This window comes from Oncorhynchus clarkii, unplaced genomic scaffold, assembly GCF_045791955.1.
Source record: "Oncorhynchus clarkii lewisi isolate Uvic-CL-2024 unplaced genomic scaffold, UVic_Ocla_1.0 unplaced_contig_5411_pilon_pilon, whole genome shotgun sequence".
In the NCBI taxonomy this organism is placed as follows: Eukaryota; Metazoa; Chordata; class Actinopteri; order Salmoniformes; family Salmonidae; genus Oncorhynchus; species Oncorhynchus clarkii.
Window position 1 is genome coordinate 119,710 of NW_027261059.1, and position 18,235 is coordinate 137,944.

At 46.8% G+C, this 18,235-nt stretch overlaps 1 protein-coding gene across 1 annotated transcript in view; it reads right to left on the reverse strand.

Annotated features, from left to right (window-relative positions):
- Positions 1-14,963, reverse strand: part of LOC139404170 (NF-X1-type zinc finger protein NFXL1-like) — a 30,458-nt gene extending 15,495 nt beyond the window's left edge. Inside the window, exons 1-3 of the mRNA XM_071147193.1 lie at positions 14,696-14,963; positions 4,560-4,726; positions 2,144-2,213 (exon numbers count right to left, since the gene is read on the reverse strand). Of these exons, the coding sequence (XP_071003294.1) occupies positions 2,144-2,213; positions 4,560-4,612 (123 nt within the window). The 5' untranslated portion in view covers positions 4,613-4,726; positions 14,696-14,963. The remainder of the gene's footprint in view (positions 1-2,143; positions 2,214-4,559; positions 4,727-14,695) is intronic.
- Between the last annotated feature and the right edge of the window lie 3,272 nt (positions 14,964-18,235).

The following is an 18,235-nucleotide window of genomic DNA, read 5'->3' on the forward strand; positions in this document are numbered from 1 at the left end:
AGTGAGTAACAACACACCAGACAGTAATGTCACAGTGAGTAACAACACACCAGACAGTAATGTCTCAGCAGTGAGTAACACACCAGACAGTAATGTCTCAGCAGTGAGTAACACACCAGACAGTAATGTCTCAGTGAGTAACACACCAGACAGTAATGTCTCAGCAGTGAGTAACAACACACCAGACAGTAATGTCTCAGCAGTGAGTAACAACACACCAGACAGTAATGTCCCAGCAGTGAGTAACAACACACCAGACAGAAATGTCTCAGTGAGTAACAACACACCAGACAGTAATGTCACAGTGAGTAACAACACACCAGACAGTAATGTCTCAGCAGTGAGTAACAACACACCAGACAGTAATGTCTCAGCAGTGAGTAACAACACACCAGACAGTAATGTCTCAGCAGTGAGTAACAACACACCAGACAGTAATGTCTCAGCAGTGAGTAACACACCAGACAGTAATGTCTCAGTGAGTAACACACCAGACAGTAATGTCTCAGCAGTGAGTAACAACACACCAGACAGTAATGTCTCAGCAGTGAGTAACAACACACCAGACAGTAATGTCCCAGCAGTGAGTAACAACACACCAGACAGAAATGTCTCAGTGAGTAACAACACACCAGACAGTAATGTCACAGTGAGTAACAACACACCAGACAGTAATGTCTCAGCAGTGAGTAACAACACACCAGACAGTAATGTCTCAGCAGTGAGTAACAACACACCAGACAGTAATGTCTCAGTGAGTAACACACCAGACAGTAATGTCTCAGCAGTGAGTAACACACCAGACAGTAATGTCTCAGCAGTGAGTAACAACACACCAGACAGTAATGTCTCAGCAGTGAGTAACAACACACCAGACAGTAATGTCTCAGTGAGTAACACACCAGACAGTAATGTCTCAGCAGTGAGTAACACACCAGACAGTAATGTCTCAGCAGTGAGTAACAACACACCAGACAGTAATGTCTCAGCAGTGAGTAACAACAATGAATGAAAAGCATATTTTTGGGGGGTGGAGGGGGTTTGGCATCAATTTTATTTATTGACTCTTTTAGCGGGTAAAAGCTGCTAACGGAAAGGCTGAGAAAAAGGCACAGTGTGGATATCTGATGTTCTTGGAATGGTTCGCTGAGAGGCCGTCACAGCTCCTGCCTACGGGACACAGAACCACCAAAATTGTTCCCAGGTGTGTGTGTGTGTGTTAGTGTGTGTGTTAGTGTGTGTGTGTGTGTTAGTGTGTGTGTTTGTGTGTGTGTGTGTGTTAGTGTGTGTGTGTGTGTGTGTGCAACCTTAAAACATAAACACACTGGCGCCACATCGATTATCCATCAGTGGAAAAACATCTCAGAGTGAGGGGGGAGAGGGTGTGAGAGGGAGGGAGAGGGGGAGGGTGTGAGAGGGAGAGAGAGGGAGGAGAGGGGGGGAGGAGACGGAGAGAGAAGGAGAGGGGGAGGGTGTGAGGGGGGGGAGAGAGGGGGAGGGTGTGAGGGGGGGAGAGGGAGGAGGGTGTGAGGGGGGGAGAGGGAGGGAGAGGGGGAGGGTGTGAGAGGGAGAGAGAGGGAGGAGGGTGTGAGGGGGGGGGAGGGAGGAGGGTGTGAGGGGGGGAGAGGGTGTGAGAGGAGGAGGGTGTGAGAGGGAGAGAGAGGGAGGAGGGTGTGAGGGGGGGAGAGGGAGGAGGGTGTGAGGGGGGGAGAGGGAGAGGGGGGAGAGGGAGGAGAGGGTGGGAGAGGGAGGAGAGGGTGGGAGAGGGAGGAGAGGATGGGAGAGGGAGGAGAGGATGGGAGAGGAGGGGAGAGGGAGAGGAGGGGAGAGGGAGAGAGAGGGGAAGGGTGGGAGAGGGAGGAGGGAGAGGGAGAAGAGGGAGGGAGAGGACTGTAGAGAGACCCACACAGAGAGAGGACTGTAGAGAGACCCACACAGAGAGAGGACTGTAGAGAGACCCACACAGAGAGAGGACTGTAGAGAGACCCACACAGAGAGAGGACTGTAGAGAGACCCACACAGAGAGAGGACTGTAGAGAGACCCACACAGAGAGAGGACTGTAGAGAGACCCACACAGAGAGAGGACTGTAGAGAGACCCACACAGAGAGAGGACTGTAGAGAGACCCACACAGAGAGCATACCTGTTTAGGACATTGGTTCTTACAGGACCCCAGATCAGCTTTAGTCTCATCTTCCGCACTTCTGAACGTCCTAGAGAAAGAGCAGTAGATGTTGACAGACAGTGATAATGACAGATGTTGACAGACATGTTAAGTGTAGACAGACAGTGATAGATGTTGGCAGACAGTGATAATTATAGATGTTGACAGACAGTGATAATGATAGATGTTGACAGACAGTGATAATGATAGATGTTGACAGACAGTGATATATAGATGTTGACAGACAGTGATAGATGTTGACAGACAGTGATAATAATAGATGTTGACAGACAGTGATAATTATAGATGTTGACAGACAGTGATAATGATAGATATTGACAGACAGTGATAATGATAGATGTTGACAGACAGTGATATATAGATGTTGACAGTGATATATAGATGTTGACAGTGATATATAGATGTTGACAGACAGTGATATATAGATGTTGACAGACAGTGATAATAATAGATGTTGACAGACAGTGATAATGATAGATGTTGACAGTATTAATGATAGATGTTGACAGACAGTGATAATGATAGATTTTGTCAGACAGTGATAATGATAGATGTTGACAGACAGTGATAATGATAGATGTTGACAGACAGTGATAATGACAGATGTTGACAGACAGTGATAATGATAGATTTTGTCAGACAGTGATAATGATAGATGTTGGCAGACAGTATTAATGATAGATGTTGACAGACAGTGATAATGATAGATGTTGACAGACAGTGATAGATGTTGACAGACAGTGATATATAGATGTTGACAGACAGTGATATATAGATGTTGACAGACAGTGATATATAGATGTTGACAGACAGTGATAATGATAGATGTTGACAGACAGTGATAATGATAGATGTTGACAGACAGTGATAATGATATATGTTGACAGACAGTGATAATGATAGATGTTGACAGACAGTGATATATAGATGTTGACAGACAGTGATATATAGATGTTGACAGACAGTGATAATGATAGATGTTGACAGACAGTGATCATGACAGATGTTGACAGACAGTGATAATGATATATGTTGACAGACAGTGATAATGATAGATGTTGACAGACAGTGATATATAGATGTTGACAGACAGTGATATATAGATGTTGACAGACAGTGATATATAGATGTTGACAGACAATGATACAGTTGATGTCGGAAGTTTACATACACCTTAGCCAAATATTCCTGACATTTAATCCCAGTAAAAATTCACTGTTTTAGGTCAGTTAAGATCACCACTTTAATTTAAGAATGTGAAATGTCAGAATAATAGTAGAGAGAATGATTTATTTCAGATTGTATTTCTTTCATCACATTCCCAGTGGGTCAGAAAATTAGTATTTGGTAGCGTTGCCTTTAAATTGTTTAACTTGGGTCAAACGTTTTGGGTAGCCTTCCATAAGCAGCCCTTCAGGTTATGTCGATATAGGACTCGTTTTACTGTGGATATATATACTTTTGTACCTGTTTCCTCCAACATCTTCACAAGGTCCTTTGTTGTTGTTCTGGGATTGATTTGCACTTTTCGCACCAAAGTACGTTCATCTCTAGGAGACAGAACGCGTCTCCTTCCTGAGCGGTATGACGGCTGCGTGGTCTCATGATGTTTACACTTGCGTACTATTGTTTGTACAGATGAACATGGTACCTTCAGGCGTTTGGAAATTGCTCCCAAGGATGAACCAGACTTGTGGAGGTCTACAATTGTTTTCTGAGGTCTTGGCTGATTTATTCAGATTTTCCCATGATGTCAAGCAAAGAGGCACTGAGTTTGAAGGTAGGCCTTGAAATACATTCACAGGTACACCTCCAATTGACTCAAATCATGTCAATTAGCCTATCAGAAGCTTCTAAAGCCATGACATAATTTTCTGGAATTTTCCAAGCTGTTTAAAGGCACAGTCAACTTAGTGTATGTAAACTTCTGACCCACTGGAATTGTGATACAGTGAATTATAAGTGAAATAATCTGTCTGTAAACAATTGTTTTAAAAACGACTTGTGTCGTGCACAAAGTAGATGTCCTAACCAACTTGCCAAAACTATAGCTTGTTAACAAGAAATGTGTGGAGTGGTTGAAAAACGAGTTTTAATGACTCCAAACTAAGTGTATGTAAACTTCCGAAGTCAACTGTATATAGATGTTGACAGACAGTGATACATGTTGACAGAAAATGATAGTGATTGATGTTGACTGCTGAGGATGGATCCAACATAACTGAAAGTTGATAGCTTTTCATTGATTCTAGCTCATATGTGTACACACATGGATCTGTGGTACTGACTGACAGTAGGCTGATCTTCTAGTGTGTGTGTGTGTAATGTGTGTGTGTGTGTGTAACGTGTATGTGTGTGTGTGTGTGTAACGTACAGGCAGTCGATGTAGAGCAGGGAGATCTTGCAGTGACAGCGTTGTCGGGTCATCTGTTGGCAGGGGGGGCACGACCCTGGGTGGCATGCCAACAGGCACGGGTGGGGACAGCCAGGGGGGCGAGGGTTAACACACCCCTCCTCACACACCACACACTCTGGACCCGCCTGGAGAGAGAGGGAGAGAACGTTAACACACCGCTCCTCACACAGGGGTGGGGGGAGATGGAGGGAGATGGAGGGAGGGGTATGAAAAGGAAAGAGAGGGAAGTAAAGAAAGAGGGGGAGGGAGTGAGGGAATGAGTGAGTTTATTTATTTATTTTACCTTTATTTAACTAGGCAAGTCAGTTAAGAACAAATTCTTATTTTCAATGACGGCCTAGGAACAGTGGGTTAACTGCCTGTTCAGGGGCAGAACGAGATTTGTACCTTGTCAGCTCGGGGATTTGAACTTGCAACCTTTCGGTTACTAGTCCAACGCTCTAACCACTAGGCTACCCTGCCGAGTGAGTGAGTGAGTGAGTGAGTGAGTGGAGTGAGTGAGTGAGTGAGTGAGTGAGTGAGTGAGTGAGTGAGTGAGTGAAGTGAGTGAGTGAAGTGAGTGAGTGAGTGAGTGAGTGAGTGGAGTGAGTGGAGTGAGTGAGTGGAGTGAGTGAGTGAGTGAGTGAGTGAGTGAGGGAGTGAGGGAGTGAGGGAGTGAGTGAGTTTATAGAGGTTAAAGGGGCAATCAATATACACTATATACACAGAAGTATGTGGACCCCCTTCAAATTAGTGGATTTGCTGACAGGTGTATAAAATCGAGCACACAGCCACGCAATCTCCATAGACAAACATTAGCAGCAGAATGGCCTTACTGACGAGATCAGTGACTTTCTACTTGGCACCGTCAAAGGATGCCACCTTTCCATCAAAGTCAGTTCCTCAAATTGCTGCCCTGGTCAACTGTAAGTGCTGTTATTGTAAAGTGGAAAACATCTAGGAGCAACAACGGCTCAGCAGTGAAGTGGTAGGCCACACAAGCTCACAGAACAAGACCGCCAAGTGCTGAAGCGCGTAAAAATCGGCTGTCCTCGGTTGATCCCGAGGTGGCGCACAATTGGCCCAGTGTCGTCCGGGTTAGGGGAGGGTTTGGCCCAGTGTTGTACGGGTTAGGGGAGGGTTTGGCCCAGCGTCGTACGGGTTAGGGGAGGGTTTGGCCCAGTGTTGTACGGGTTAGGGGAGGGTTTGGCCCAGTGTTGTACGGGTTAGGGGAGGGTTTGGCCCAGTGTTGTACGGGTTAGGGGAGGGTTTGGCCGGCAGGGATGTCCTTGTCCCATCACGCTCTAGCGACTCCTGTAGCGGTCTGGGAGCACACTGAAACGGTCGCTAGTTGTACAGTGTTTCCTCCGACACATTGGTGCGGCTGGCTTCCGGGTTAAGTGCATAGTGTGTCAAGAAGCGGTGTGGCTTGGCAGGGTCGTGTTTCGGAGGGCGCATGGCTCTTGACCTTCGCCTCTCCCGAGTCCGTACCGGAGTTGCAGCGATGGGACAAGACTGTAACTACCAATTGGATATCATGAAAAAAGGGGAAAAAAAACAGGAGTAAAAAAGTAAAATTGTGTGGAAGAACTTGACTGCAGATCTCCTGACCTCAACCCTATTTAACACCTCTGGGAGGAATTGGAAAGCTGACTGCGAGCCAGGCCGAATCACCCAACATCAAATCATATTAGTCACACGCGCCGAATACAACAGTGAGATGCTTACTTACAAGCCCCTAACCAAAAATGCAGTTTCAAAAAAATAATGATAAGAATAAGAGACAAAAGTAAAATGTAATTAAAGATACAGGGCCGTTTAGTTGAGGTAATATGTAGAGTTATTAAAGTGACTATGCATCGACAATAACAGTAGCAGCTGTGTGAGGGGGGGGGGGGGCAATGCATATAGTCTGGGTAGCCATCAGCTGTTCAGGAGTCTTATGGCTTGGGGGGGTAGAAGCTGTTTAGGAGCCTCTTGGACCTTGACTTGGCGCTCTGGTACCGCTTGCCGTGCGGTAGCAGAGAGAACAGTCTATGACTGGGGTGGCTGGAGTCTTTGACAATTTGTAGGGCCTCCCTCTGACACCGCCTGGTATAGAGGTCCTGGATGGCAGGAAGCTTGGCCCCAGTGATGTACTGGTCCGTACGCACTACCCTCTGTATTGCCTTACGGTCAGACGTCGAGCAGTTTCCATACCAGGCAGTGATGCAACCGGTCAGGATGCTCTCGTTGGTGCAGCTGTAGAACCTTTTGAGGATCTGGGGACCCATGCCACATCTTTTCAGTCTCCTGAGGGGGAAAAGGTGTAGCTGTTCCCTCTTCACAACTGTCTTGATGTGTTTGGACCATGGTAATTTGTTGGTGATGTGGACACCAAGGAACTTGAAGCTCTCAACCTGCTCCACTACAGCCCCGTTGATGAGAATGGGGGCGCGCTCGGTCCTCCTTCTCCTGTAGTCGACAATCATCTCCTTAGTCTTGGTTACGTTGAGGGAGATGTTGTCCTGGCACCACACTGCCAGGTCTCTGACCTCCTCCCTATAGGCTGTCTCGTCGATGTCGGTGATCAGGCCTACCAGTGTTGTGTTTAGAGTAATTACTTGTATATGTCTCCTGATTTAAACCTGATCGAACTTGTTTGGTATCAACTGAAAACATTCATCCTATCACTGTTGTTTTCGGCAAATTTAATGATTGTGTTGGAGTCGTGCCTGGCCGTGCAGTCACGAGTGAACAGGGAGTAGAGGAGGGGGCTGAGCACGCACCCCTAAGGGGCCCCGTGTTGAGGATCAGCGTGGCGGATGTGTCAGTGCCCGACCTCACTAATGCTCTTGTGGCTGAATGGAAGCAAGTCCCCACAGCAATGTTCCAACATCTAGTGGAAAGCCTTCCCAGAAGAGTGGAGGCTGTTATAGCAGCAATGTTCCTACATCTAGTGGAAAGCCTTCCCAGAAGAGTGGAGGCTGTTATAGCAGCAATGTTCCAACATCTAGTGGAAAGCCTTCCCAGAAGAGTGGAGGCTGTTATAGCAGCAATGTTCCTACATCTAGTGGAAAGCCTTCCCAGAAGAGTGGAGGCTGTTATAGCAGCAATGTTCCATCATCTAATGGAAAGCCTTCCCAGAAGAGTGGAGGCTGTTATAGCAGCAATGTTCCATCATCTAATGGAAAGCCTTCCCAGAAGAGTGGAGGCTGTTATAGCAACAATGTTCCTACATCTAGTGGAAAGCCTTCCCAGAAGAGTGGAGGCTGTTATAGCAGCAATGTTCCTACATCTAGTGGAAAGCCTTCCCAGAAGAGTGGAGGCTGTTATAGCAGCAATGTTCCTACATCTAGTGGAAAGCCTTCCCAGAAGAGTGGAGGCTGTTATGGCAGCAATGTTCCTACATCTAGTGGAAAGCCTTCCCAGAAGAGTGGAGGCTGTTATAGCAGCAATGTTCCTACATCTAGTGGAAAGCCTTCCCAGAAGAGTGGAGGCTGTTATAGCAACAATGTTCCTACATCTAGTGGAAAGCCTTCCCTGAAGAGTGGAGGCTGTTATAGCAGCAATGTTCCAACATCTAGTGGAAAGCCTTCCCTGAAGAGTGGAGGCTGTTATAGCAGCAATGTTCCAACATCTAGTGGAAAGTCTTCCCAGAAGAGTGGAGACTGTTATAGCAGCAATGTTCCTACATCTAGTGCTGGGGAGGAATGTTGCTTAGAGGTCAACAGGACTTTGGCCCATTACATTTAAGTCGTTGTTTAGCAACTTAAACAGCCGGAATCCAGTTGTCCTTTTAATACACTGTAGATACCTATTGACTACAGTCAGATAGAAGATAATATATAATAATATAACTCGACACTTTCACTAGTCAATACAAATAAACATCTGTAGTGGGAGAAATAAAATGGATTCATATCGGGATATTATTTTTGATGATCGTATTGTATCGTTTTGACAATATCACAATATTATTTATATTATTTCATATGATTTATTAGCGCTAGTTGGCTGTACCTGCACCAAAAGGCCACTATCGCTCCTTCACAGCTGTTGATCCTATCGCTCCTTCACAGCTGTTTATCCTATCGCTCCTTCACAGCTGTTTATCCTAACGCTCCTTCACAGCTGTTTATCCTATCGCTCCTTCACAGCTGTTTATCCTATCGCTCCTTCACAGCTGTTTATCCTATCGCTCCTTTACAGCTGTTTATCCTATCGCTCCTTCACAGCTGTTTATCCCATCGCTCCTTCACAGCTGTTTATCCTATCGCTCCTTCACAGCTGTTGATCCTATCGCTCCTTCACAGCTGTTGATCCTATCGCTCCTTCACAGCTGTTGATCCTATCGCTCCTTCACAGCTGTTTATCCTATTGCTCCTTCACAGCTGTTTATCCTATCGCTCCTTCACAGCTGTTTATCCTAACGCTCCTTCACAGCTGTTTATCCTAGTGCTCCTTCACAGCTGTTTATCCTATCGCCCCTTCACAGCTGTTGATCCTATCGCTCCTTCACAGCTGTTTATCCTATCGCTCCTTCACAGCTGTTTATCCTATCGCCCCTTCACAGCTGTTGATCCTATCGCTCCTTCACAGCTGTTTATCCTAACGCTCCTTCACAGCTGTTTATCCTAACGCTCATTCACAGCTGTTTATCCTATCGCTCCTTCACAGCTGTTTATCCTATCGCTCCTACACAGCTGTTTATCCTAACGCTCCTTCACAGCTGTTTATCCTAACGCTCCTTCACAGCTGTTTATCCTAACGCTCCTTCACAGCTGTTGATCCTAACGCTCCTTCACAGCTGTTTATCCTATCGCTCCTTCACAGCTGTTTATCCTATCGCTCCTTCACAGCTGTTGATCCTATCGCTCCTTCACAGCTGTTGATCCTAACGCTCCTTCACAGCTGTTTATCCTAACGCTCCTTCACAGCTGTTTATCCTAACGCTCCTTCACAGCTGTTTATCCTAACGCTCCTTCACAGCTGTTTATCCTAACGCTCCTTCACAGCTGTTTATCCTATTGCTCCTTCACAGCCGTTTATCCTATCGCTCCTTCACAGCTGTTTATCCTATCGCTCCTTCACAGCCGTTGATCCTATCGCTCCTTCACAGCTGTTTATCCTATCCCTCCTTCACAGCCGTTTATTCTATCGCTCCTTCACAGCCGTTTATCCTATCGCTCCTTCACAGTCGTTGATCCTATCGCTCCTTCACAGCCGTTGATCCTAACGCTCCTTCACAGCTGTTTATCCTAACGCTCCTTCACAGCTGTTTATCCTAACGCTCCTTCACAGCTGTTTATCCTAACGCTCCTTCACAGCTGTTTATCCTATCGCTCCTTCACAGCCGTTGATCCTAACGCTCCTTCACAGCTGTTTATCCTAACGCTCCTTCACAGCTGTTTATCCTATCGCTCCTTCACAGCTGTTTATCCTATCGCTCCTTCACAGTCGTTGATCCTATCGCTCCTTCACAGTCGTTGATCCTATCGCTCCTTCACAGTCGTTGATCCTATCGCTCCTTCACAGCCGTTGATCCTAACGCTCCTTCACAGCTGTTTATCCTAACGCTCCTTCACAGCTGTTTATCCTAACGCTCCTTCACAGCTGTTTATCCTAACGCTCCTTCACAGCTGTTTATCCTATCGCTCCTTCACAGCCGTTGATCCTAACGCTCCTTCACAGCTGTTTATCCTAACGCTCCTTCACAGCTGTTTATCCTATCGCTCCTTCACAGCTGTTTATCCTATCGCTCCTTCACAGCCGTTTATCCTATCGCCCCTTCACAGCTGTTTATCCTATCGCTCCTTCACAGCTGTTGATCTTTTTAAATAAGGAGCCCATTTGTTTCCAGTACATTCATCTCCATGACTGTTCAAAACGTGTTCTCTCTCTGTCCCTCTGAAGCTGATATGGAGAGCAATATGTCTCTGTCCCTGTCCCTCTGAAGCTGATATGGAGAGCAATATGTCTCTCTCTCTGTCCCTCTGAAGCTGATATGGAGAGCAATATGTCTCTGTCTCTGTCCCTCTGAAGCTGATATGGAGAGCAATATGTCTCTGTCCCTGTCCCTCTGAAGCTGATATGGAGAGCAATATGTCTCTGTCTCTGTCCCTCTGAAGCTGATATGGAGAGCAATATGTCTCTGTCTCTGTCCCTCTGAAGCTGATATGGAGAGCAATATGTCTCTGTCCCTGTCCCTCTGAAGCTGATATGGAGAGCAATATGTCTCTGTCTCTGTCCCTCTGAAGCTGATATGGAGAGCAATATGTCTCTGTCTCTGTCCCTCTGAAGCTGATATGGAGAGCAATATGTCTCTGTCCCTGTCCCTCTGAAGCTGATATGGAGAGCAATATGTCTCTGTCCCTGTCCCTCTGAAGCTGATATGGAGAGCAATATGTTGGGAAGATCAAATCTCAAAAACATATTCAATATTCAACAAATCACAATACATATCATATCGGCACCTAAGTATCATGAGGTCCCTGGCATTTCCCAGGCCTGATAATCTGTGTACACACACACACACACACACACACACACACACACACACACACACGTGTTGTGATAAAGTTCATCGCCAAATGCGGCCATCGCCAGCGTCTCCACCAATCACGAAACAGGACTTAGTGCCATGCTGTGATGTCACAGAGCATTCCACTGTGGAAAGTTCCAGAACGAACATAGAGACGCGTGTTGTTCCGCCATATGAACAGTAGGCTGTGATGTCACAGGGGGTGGGAGGAGCATTCCGTTCGCAGACAGAAATGCGTGTTGGTCCTCCTTGCAAGACAAACTGTTTGCCAGGAGAGTAGTGACGGGGGCCTTAAAAAGGGTTTCTCCATGTCTCCGCCTGACCCTAACGAGCCTCCCTTAACGGAGAAATGTGTCCCCACCTCCCTTAACGGAGAAGTGTGTCCCCACCTCCCTTAACGGAGAAATGTGTCCCCACCTCCCTTAACGGAGAAGTGTGTCCCCACCTCCCTTAACGGAGAAATGTGTCCCCACCTCCCTTAACGGAGAAGTGTGTCCCCACCTCCCTTAACGGAGAAATGTGTCCCCACCTCCCTTAACGGAGAAATGTGTCCCCACCTCCCTTAACGGAGAAATGTGTCCCCACCTCCCTTAACAGAGAAATGTGTCCCCACCTCCCTTAATGGAGAAATGTGTCCCCACCTCCCTTAATGGAGAAATGTGTCCCCACCTCCCGTCCCCCTCCTCCCCAACACTATCACCTCTCCCTGTTCACCACGTCAGTCTGGTAATCAGAGGGTGTAATACTCGGTCCCCGTCCTCCCCAACACTATCACCTCTCCCTGTTCACCACGTCAGTCTGGTAATCAGAGGGTGTAATACTCGGTCCCCGTCCTCCCGTCCTCTCCAACACTATCACCTCTCCCTGTTCACCACGTCAGTCTGGTAATCAGAGGGTGTAATACTCGGTCCCCGTCCTCCCCAACACTATCACCTCTCCCTGTTCACCACGTCAGTCTGGTAATCAGAGGGTGTAATACTCGGTCCCCGTCCTCCCCAACACTATCACCTCTCCCTGTTCACCACGTCAGTCTGGTAATCAGAGGATGTAATACTCGGTCCCCGTCCTCCCCAACACTATCACCTCTCCCTGTTCACCACGTCAGTCTGGTAATCAGAGGGTGTAATACTCGGTCCCCGTCCTCCCCAACACTATCACCTCTCCCTGTTCACCACGTCAGTCTGGTAATCAGAGGATGTAATACTCGGTCCCCGTCCTCCCCAACACTATCACCTCTCCCTGTTCACCACGTCAGTCTGGTAATCAGAGGGTGTAATACTCGGTCCCCGTCCTCCCCAACACTATCACCTCTCCCTGTTCACCACGTCAGTCTGGTAATCAGAGGGTGTAATACTCGGTCCCCGTCCTCCCGTCCTCTCCAACACTATCACCTCTCCCTGTTCACCACGTCAGTCTGGTAATCAGAGGTTGTAATACTCGGTCCCCAATCTAAACATATTTTATATTTGAGATTCTTCAAAGTAGCCACCCTTTATATTGATGACAGCTTTGCACACTTGGCATTCTCTCAACCAGCTTCATGAGGTAGTGACCTGGAATACCAAACTTTTGACTGGTACTGTAAGTATTCACACCACTGAATCAATACATGTTAGAATCACCTTTGGCAGCGATTACAGCTGTGAGTCTTTCTGGGTCAGTCTCTAAGAGTGATTACAGCTGTGAGTCTTTCTGGGTAAGTCTCTAAGAGTGATTACAGCTGTGAGTCTTTCTGGGTAAGTCTCTAAGAGTGATTACAGCTGTGAGTCTTTCTGGGTAAGTCTCTAAGAGTGATTACAGCTGTGAGTCTTCCTGGGTAAGTCTCTAAGAGTGATTACAGCTGTGAGTCTTTCTGGGTAATTCTCTAAGAGTGATTACAGCTGTGAGTCTTTCTGGGTAAGTCTCTAAGAGTGATTACAGCTGTGAGTCTTTCTGGGTAAGTCTCTAAGAGTGATTACAGCTGTGAGTCTTTCTGGGTAAGTCTCTAAGAGTGATTACAGCTGTGAGTCTTTCTGGGTAAGTCTCTAAGAGTCATTACAGCTGTGAGTCTTTCTGGGTAAGTCTCTAAGAGTGATTACAGCTGTGAGTCTTTCTGGGTAAGTCTCTAAGAATGATTACAGCTGGGAGTCTTTCTGGGTAAGTCTCTAAGAGTGATTACAGCTGTGAGTCTTTCTGGGTAAGTCTCTAAGAGTGATTACACACCTGGATTGTACAATATTTGCCCATTATTCTTTTAAAAACTCTTCAAGCTCTGTCAAGCTGGTTGTTGATCATTTCTAGACAACCATTTTCAAGTCTTGCCATAGATTTTCAAGCCGATTTAAGTAAAAACTGTAACTAGGCCACTCAGGAACATTCAACGTTGTCTCGGTAAGAGAAGGAGACGAGGGGAGGGTGAGCAAAGGAGACGAGGGGGAGCGAAGGAGACGAGGGGGAGCGAAGGAGACGAGGGGGAGCGAAGGAGACGAGGGGGAGCAAAGGAGACGAGGGGGAGCAAAGGAGACGAGGGGGAGAGAAGGAGACGAGGGGGAGAGAAGGAGACGAGGGGGAGAGAAGGAGACGAGGGGGAGAGAAGGAGACGAGGGGGAGAGAAGGAGACGAGGGGGAGAGAAAGAGACGAGGGGGAGAGAAAGAGACGAGGGGGAGAGAAAGAGACGAGGGGGAGAGAAAGAGACGAGGGGGAGAGAAAGAGACGAGGGGGAGAGAAAGAGACGAGGGGGAGAGAAAGAGACGAGGGGGAGAGAAAGAGACGAGGGGGAGAGAAGGAGACGAGGGGGAGAGAAGGCGAGAAGGAGACGAGGGGAGGGGGAGACGAGGGGGAGAGAAGGAGACGAGGGGAGGGGGAGACGAGGGGGAGAGAAGGAGACGAGGGGAGGGGGAGACGAGGGGGAGGGGAGGGGGAGACGAGGGGGAGAGAAGGAGACGAGGGGAGGGGGAAGAAGGTGACGAGTGAGAGAGAAGGAGACGAGGGGAGGGGGAAGGAGGAGACGAGTGAGAGAGAAGGAGACGAGGGGAGGGGGAAGAAGGAGGGGAGGGCGAGAGAAGGAGACGAGGCAAGGGGAAGAGAAGGAGACGAGGCAAGGGGAAGAGAAGGAGATGAGGGGAGGGGGAGAGAAGGAGAGGAGACGAGTGAGAGAGAAGGATACGAGGGGGAGAGAAGGCGAGGGGGAGAGAAGGCGAGAAGGAGACGAGGGGGAAGAGAAGGAGACGAGGGGGAGAGAAGGAGACGAGGGGGAGAGAAGGAGACGAGGGGGAGAGAAAAGGAGACGAGAGGGAGAGAAAAGGAGACGAGGGGGAGAGAAGGAGAGAGGGGGAGACGAGGGGGAGAGAAGGAGACGAGGGGGAGAGAAAAGGAGACGAGAGGGAGAGAAAAGGCGACGAGAGGGAGAGAAGAAGAGAGCAGGAGACGAGAGGGAGAGGAGAGAGAAGGAGACGAGAGGGAGAGAAGGAGAGAGAAGGAGACGAGGGTGAGAGAAAAGGAGACGAGGGAGAGAAAAGGAGGCGAGAGGGAGAGAAGGAGACACACACACAAACCCTCCTCCCCCCCAACACAAACCCTCCCCCCCAACACATACCCCATCTGTCTACGCACCTGTAGTTTGTTGGTTGTCGCGGTGACACGGTGACAGTCCTTGGTGCAGCTATGGTTACCACAGGTCAGAGTTCGACCACAGACACGCTTACAGGAGAAAGGCCCTCGACGGTGGCATGGGACCGGGCTCACCTAACACACACATTATTAATACACACACACGTTAAAATGCCATCAAACCCAACAACATCAACAGGAAGCACACACTCCATCACACTAATTCATATATTATATTGTATTTATTATGGATCCCCGTTAGTTCCTGCCAAGGCAGCAGCTACTCTTCCTGGGGTTTATTATGGATCCCCATTAGTTCCTGCCAAGGCAGCAGCTACTCTTTCTGGGGTCCAGCAACATTAAGGAAATTAAATACAATTTAAATTACCCCATGACATTACATTTCACAATACATTGTGTTCCCCAGGCAACTACTACCACAAATCTACAATACATGATCTACAATATATAATATCTACAATACAACATCCATGTATGGTTATGGGTGTTCAATAAGGTGTATCTTTACCACTTTTTACAATCTGATGAAGTCTCCTCCACTTTGAGGAGAGATTGACATACGTATGATTAATGTTAGCTCTCTGTGTACATCCAAGGGTCAGCCGTACTGCCCTGTTCTGAACCAGCCGTACTGCCCTGTTCTGAACCAGCCGTGCTGCCCTGTTCTGAACCAGCCGTACTGCCCTGTTCTGAACCAGCCGTACTGCCCTGTTCTAAGACAATTGCCATTTTTCTAAATCCTTCCTTGTGGCACCTGACCACACGACTGAACAGTAGTCCAGGTGGAACAAAACAAGGGCCTGTAGGACCTGCCTTGTTGATAGTGTTGTTAAGAAGGTAGAAACTAGGGCCTGTAGGACCTGCCTTGTTGATAGTGTTGTTAAGAAAGTAGAAACTAGGGCCTGTAGGACCTGCCTTGTTGATAGTGCTGTTAAGAAGGTAGAAACTAGGGCCTGTAGGACCTGCCTTGTTGATAGTGCTGTTAAGGTAGAAACTAGGACCTGCCTTGTTGATAGTGTTGTTAAGAAGGTAGAAACTAGGACCTGCCTTGTTGATAGTGTTGTTAAGGTAGAAACTAGGACCTGCCTTGTTGATAGTGTTGTTAAGAAGGTAGAAACTAGGACCTGCCCTGTTGATAGTGTTGTTAAGAAGGTAGAAACTAGGACCTGCCCTGTTGATAGTGTTTTTAAGAATGTAGAAACTAGGACCTGCCTTGTTAATAGTGCTGTGAAGGTAGAAACTAGGACCTGCCTTGTTGATAGTGTTGTTAAGAAGGTAGAAACTAGGACCTGTGGGACCTGCCTTGTTGATAGTGTTGTTAAGGTAGAAACTAGGGCCTGTAGGACCTGCCTTGTTCATAGTGTTGTTAAGAAGGTAGAAACTAGGACCTGCCTTGTTGAAAGTGTTGTTAAGGTAGAAACTAGGGCCTGTGGGACCTGCCTTGTTGATAGTGTTGTTAAGAAGGTAGAAACTAGGGCCTGTGGGACCTGCCTTGTTGATAGTGTTGTTAAGAAGGTAGAAACTAGGGCCTGTGGGACCTGCCTTGTTGATAGTGTTGTTAAGGTAGAAACTAGGGCCTGTAGGACCTGCCTTGTTCATAGTGTTGTTAACCTGTTGGATCTCTGGGGGCGCTATTTCATTTTTGGATAAAAAACGTTCCCGTTTTAAGCGCGATATTTTGTCACGAAAAGATGCTCGACTATGCATATTCTTGACCGTTTTGGAAAGAAAACACTCTGAAGTTTCAGAATCTGCAAAGATTTTGTCTGTAAGTACCCCAGAACTCATTCTACAGGCGAAACCAAGATGATGCATCACCCAGGAATTAGCAGAATTTCTGAAGCTCTGTTTTCCATTGTCTCCTTATATGGCTGTGATTGCGCAAGGAATGAGCCTACACTTTCTGTCGTTCGCCCAAGGTCTTAGCAGCATTGTGACGTATTTGTAGGCATATCATTGGAAGATTGACCATAAGAGACTACATTTTCCAAGTGTCCGCCTGGTGTCCTGCGTCGAATTCGGTGCGTAATTGCCAGCTGCTTCCACTTTACCATTTGATTCAGGGGAGAAAGCATGTGTCCAAGAACGATGTATCAATGAAGAGATATGTGAAAAACACCTTGATGATTGATTCTAAACAGCGTTTGCCATGTTTTCAGTCGATATTATGGAGTTAATTTGGAAAAAAGTTCGCGTTTTGAGGACTGAATTTTCGGTTTTTTTTTTGGTAGCCAAATGTGATGTATAAAACGGAGCTATTTCTAATACACAAAGAATCTTTTTGGAAAAACTGAGCATCTGCTATCCAACTGAGAGTATCCTCATTGAAAACATCAGAAGTTCTTCAAAGGTAAATGATTTTATTTGAAGGCTTTTATGTTTTTGTTGAAATGTTGCGTGCTGGATGCTAACGCTAATGCTAACGCTAAATCCTTTGTTTGCTAGCTACTGTTACACAAATTATTGTTTTCCTATGGTTGAGAAGCATATTTTGAAAATCTGAGATGACAGTTTTGTTTACAAAAGGCTAAGCTTGCGAGATGGCATATTTATTTCATTTCATTTGCGATTTTCATGAATAGTTAACGTTGCGTTATGGTAATGAGCTTGAGTCTGTATTCCTGATACCGGATCCGGTATGGGGAGTTCCAAGAGGTTAAGAAGGTAGAAACTAGGGCCTGTAGGACCTACCTTGTTAATAGTGTTGTTAAGAAGGTAGAAAGTAGGGCCTGTAGGACCTGCCTTGTTGATAGTGCTGTTAAGAAGGTAGAAACTAGGACATGCCTTGTTGATAGTGTTGTTAAGGTAGAAACTAGGGCCTGTAGGACCTGCCTTGTTGATAGTGTTGTTAAGGTAGAAACTAGGGCCTGTAGGACCTGCCTTGTTGGTAGTGTTGTTAAGAAGGTAGAAACTAGGGCCTGTAGGATCTGCCTTGTTGATAGTGTTGTAAAGAAGGTAGAAACTAGGGCCTGTAGGACCTGCCTTGTTGATAGTGTTGTTAAGAAGGTAGAAACTAGGGCCCGTAGGACCTGCCTTGTTGATAGTGTTGTTAAGAAGGTAGAAACTAGGGCCTGTAGGACCTGCCTTGTTGATAGTGTTGTTAAGAAGGTAGAAACTAGGGCCTGTAGGACTTGACTTGTTGATTGTGTTGTTAAGAAGGTAGAAACTAGGACCTGCCTTGTTGATAGTGTTGTTAAGAAGGTAGAAACTAGGACATGCCTTGTTGATAGTACTGTTAAGAAGGTAGAAATTAGGGCCCGTAGGACCTGTCTTGTTGATAGTGTTGTTAAGAAGGTAGAAACTATAGCCTGTAGCACCTGCCTTGTTGATAGTGTTGTTAAGAAGGTAGAAATTAGGGCCCGTAGGACCTGTCTTGTTGATAGTACTGTTAAGAAGGTAGAAATTAGGGCCTCTAGGACCTGCCTTGTTGATAGTGTTGTTAAGAAGGTAGAAACTAGAGCCTCTAGGACCTGCCTTGTTGATAGTGTTGTTAAGAAGGTAGAAACTAGAGCCTGTAGCACC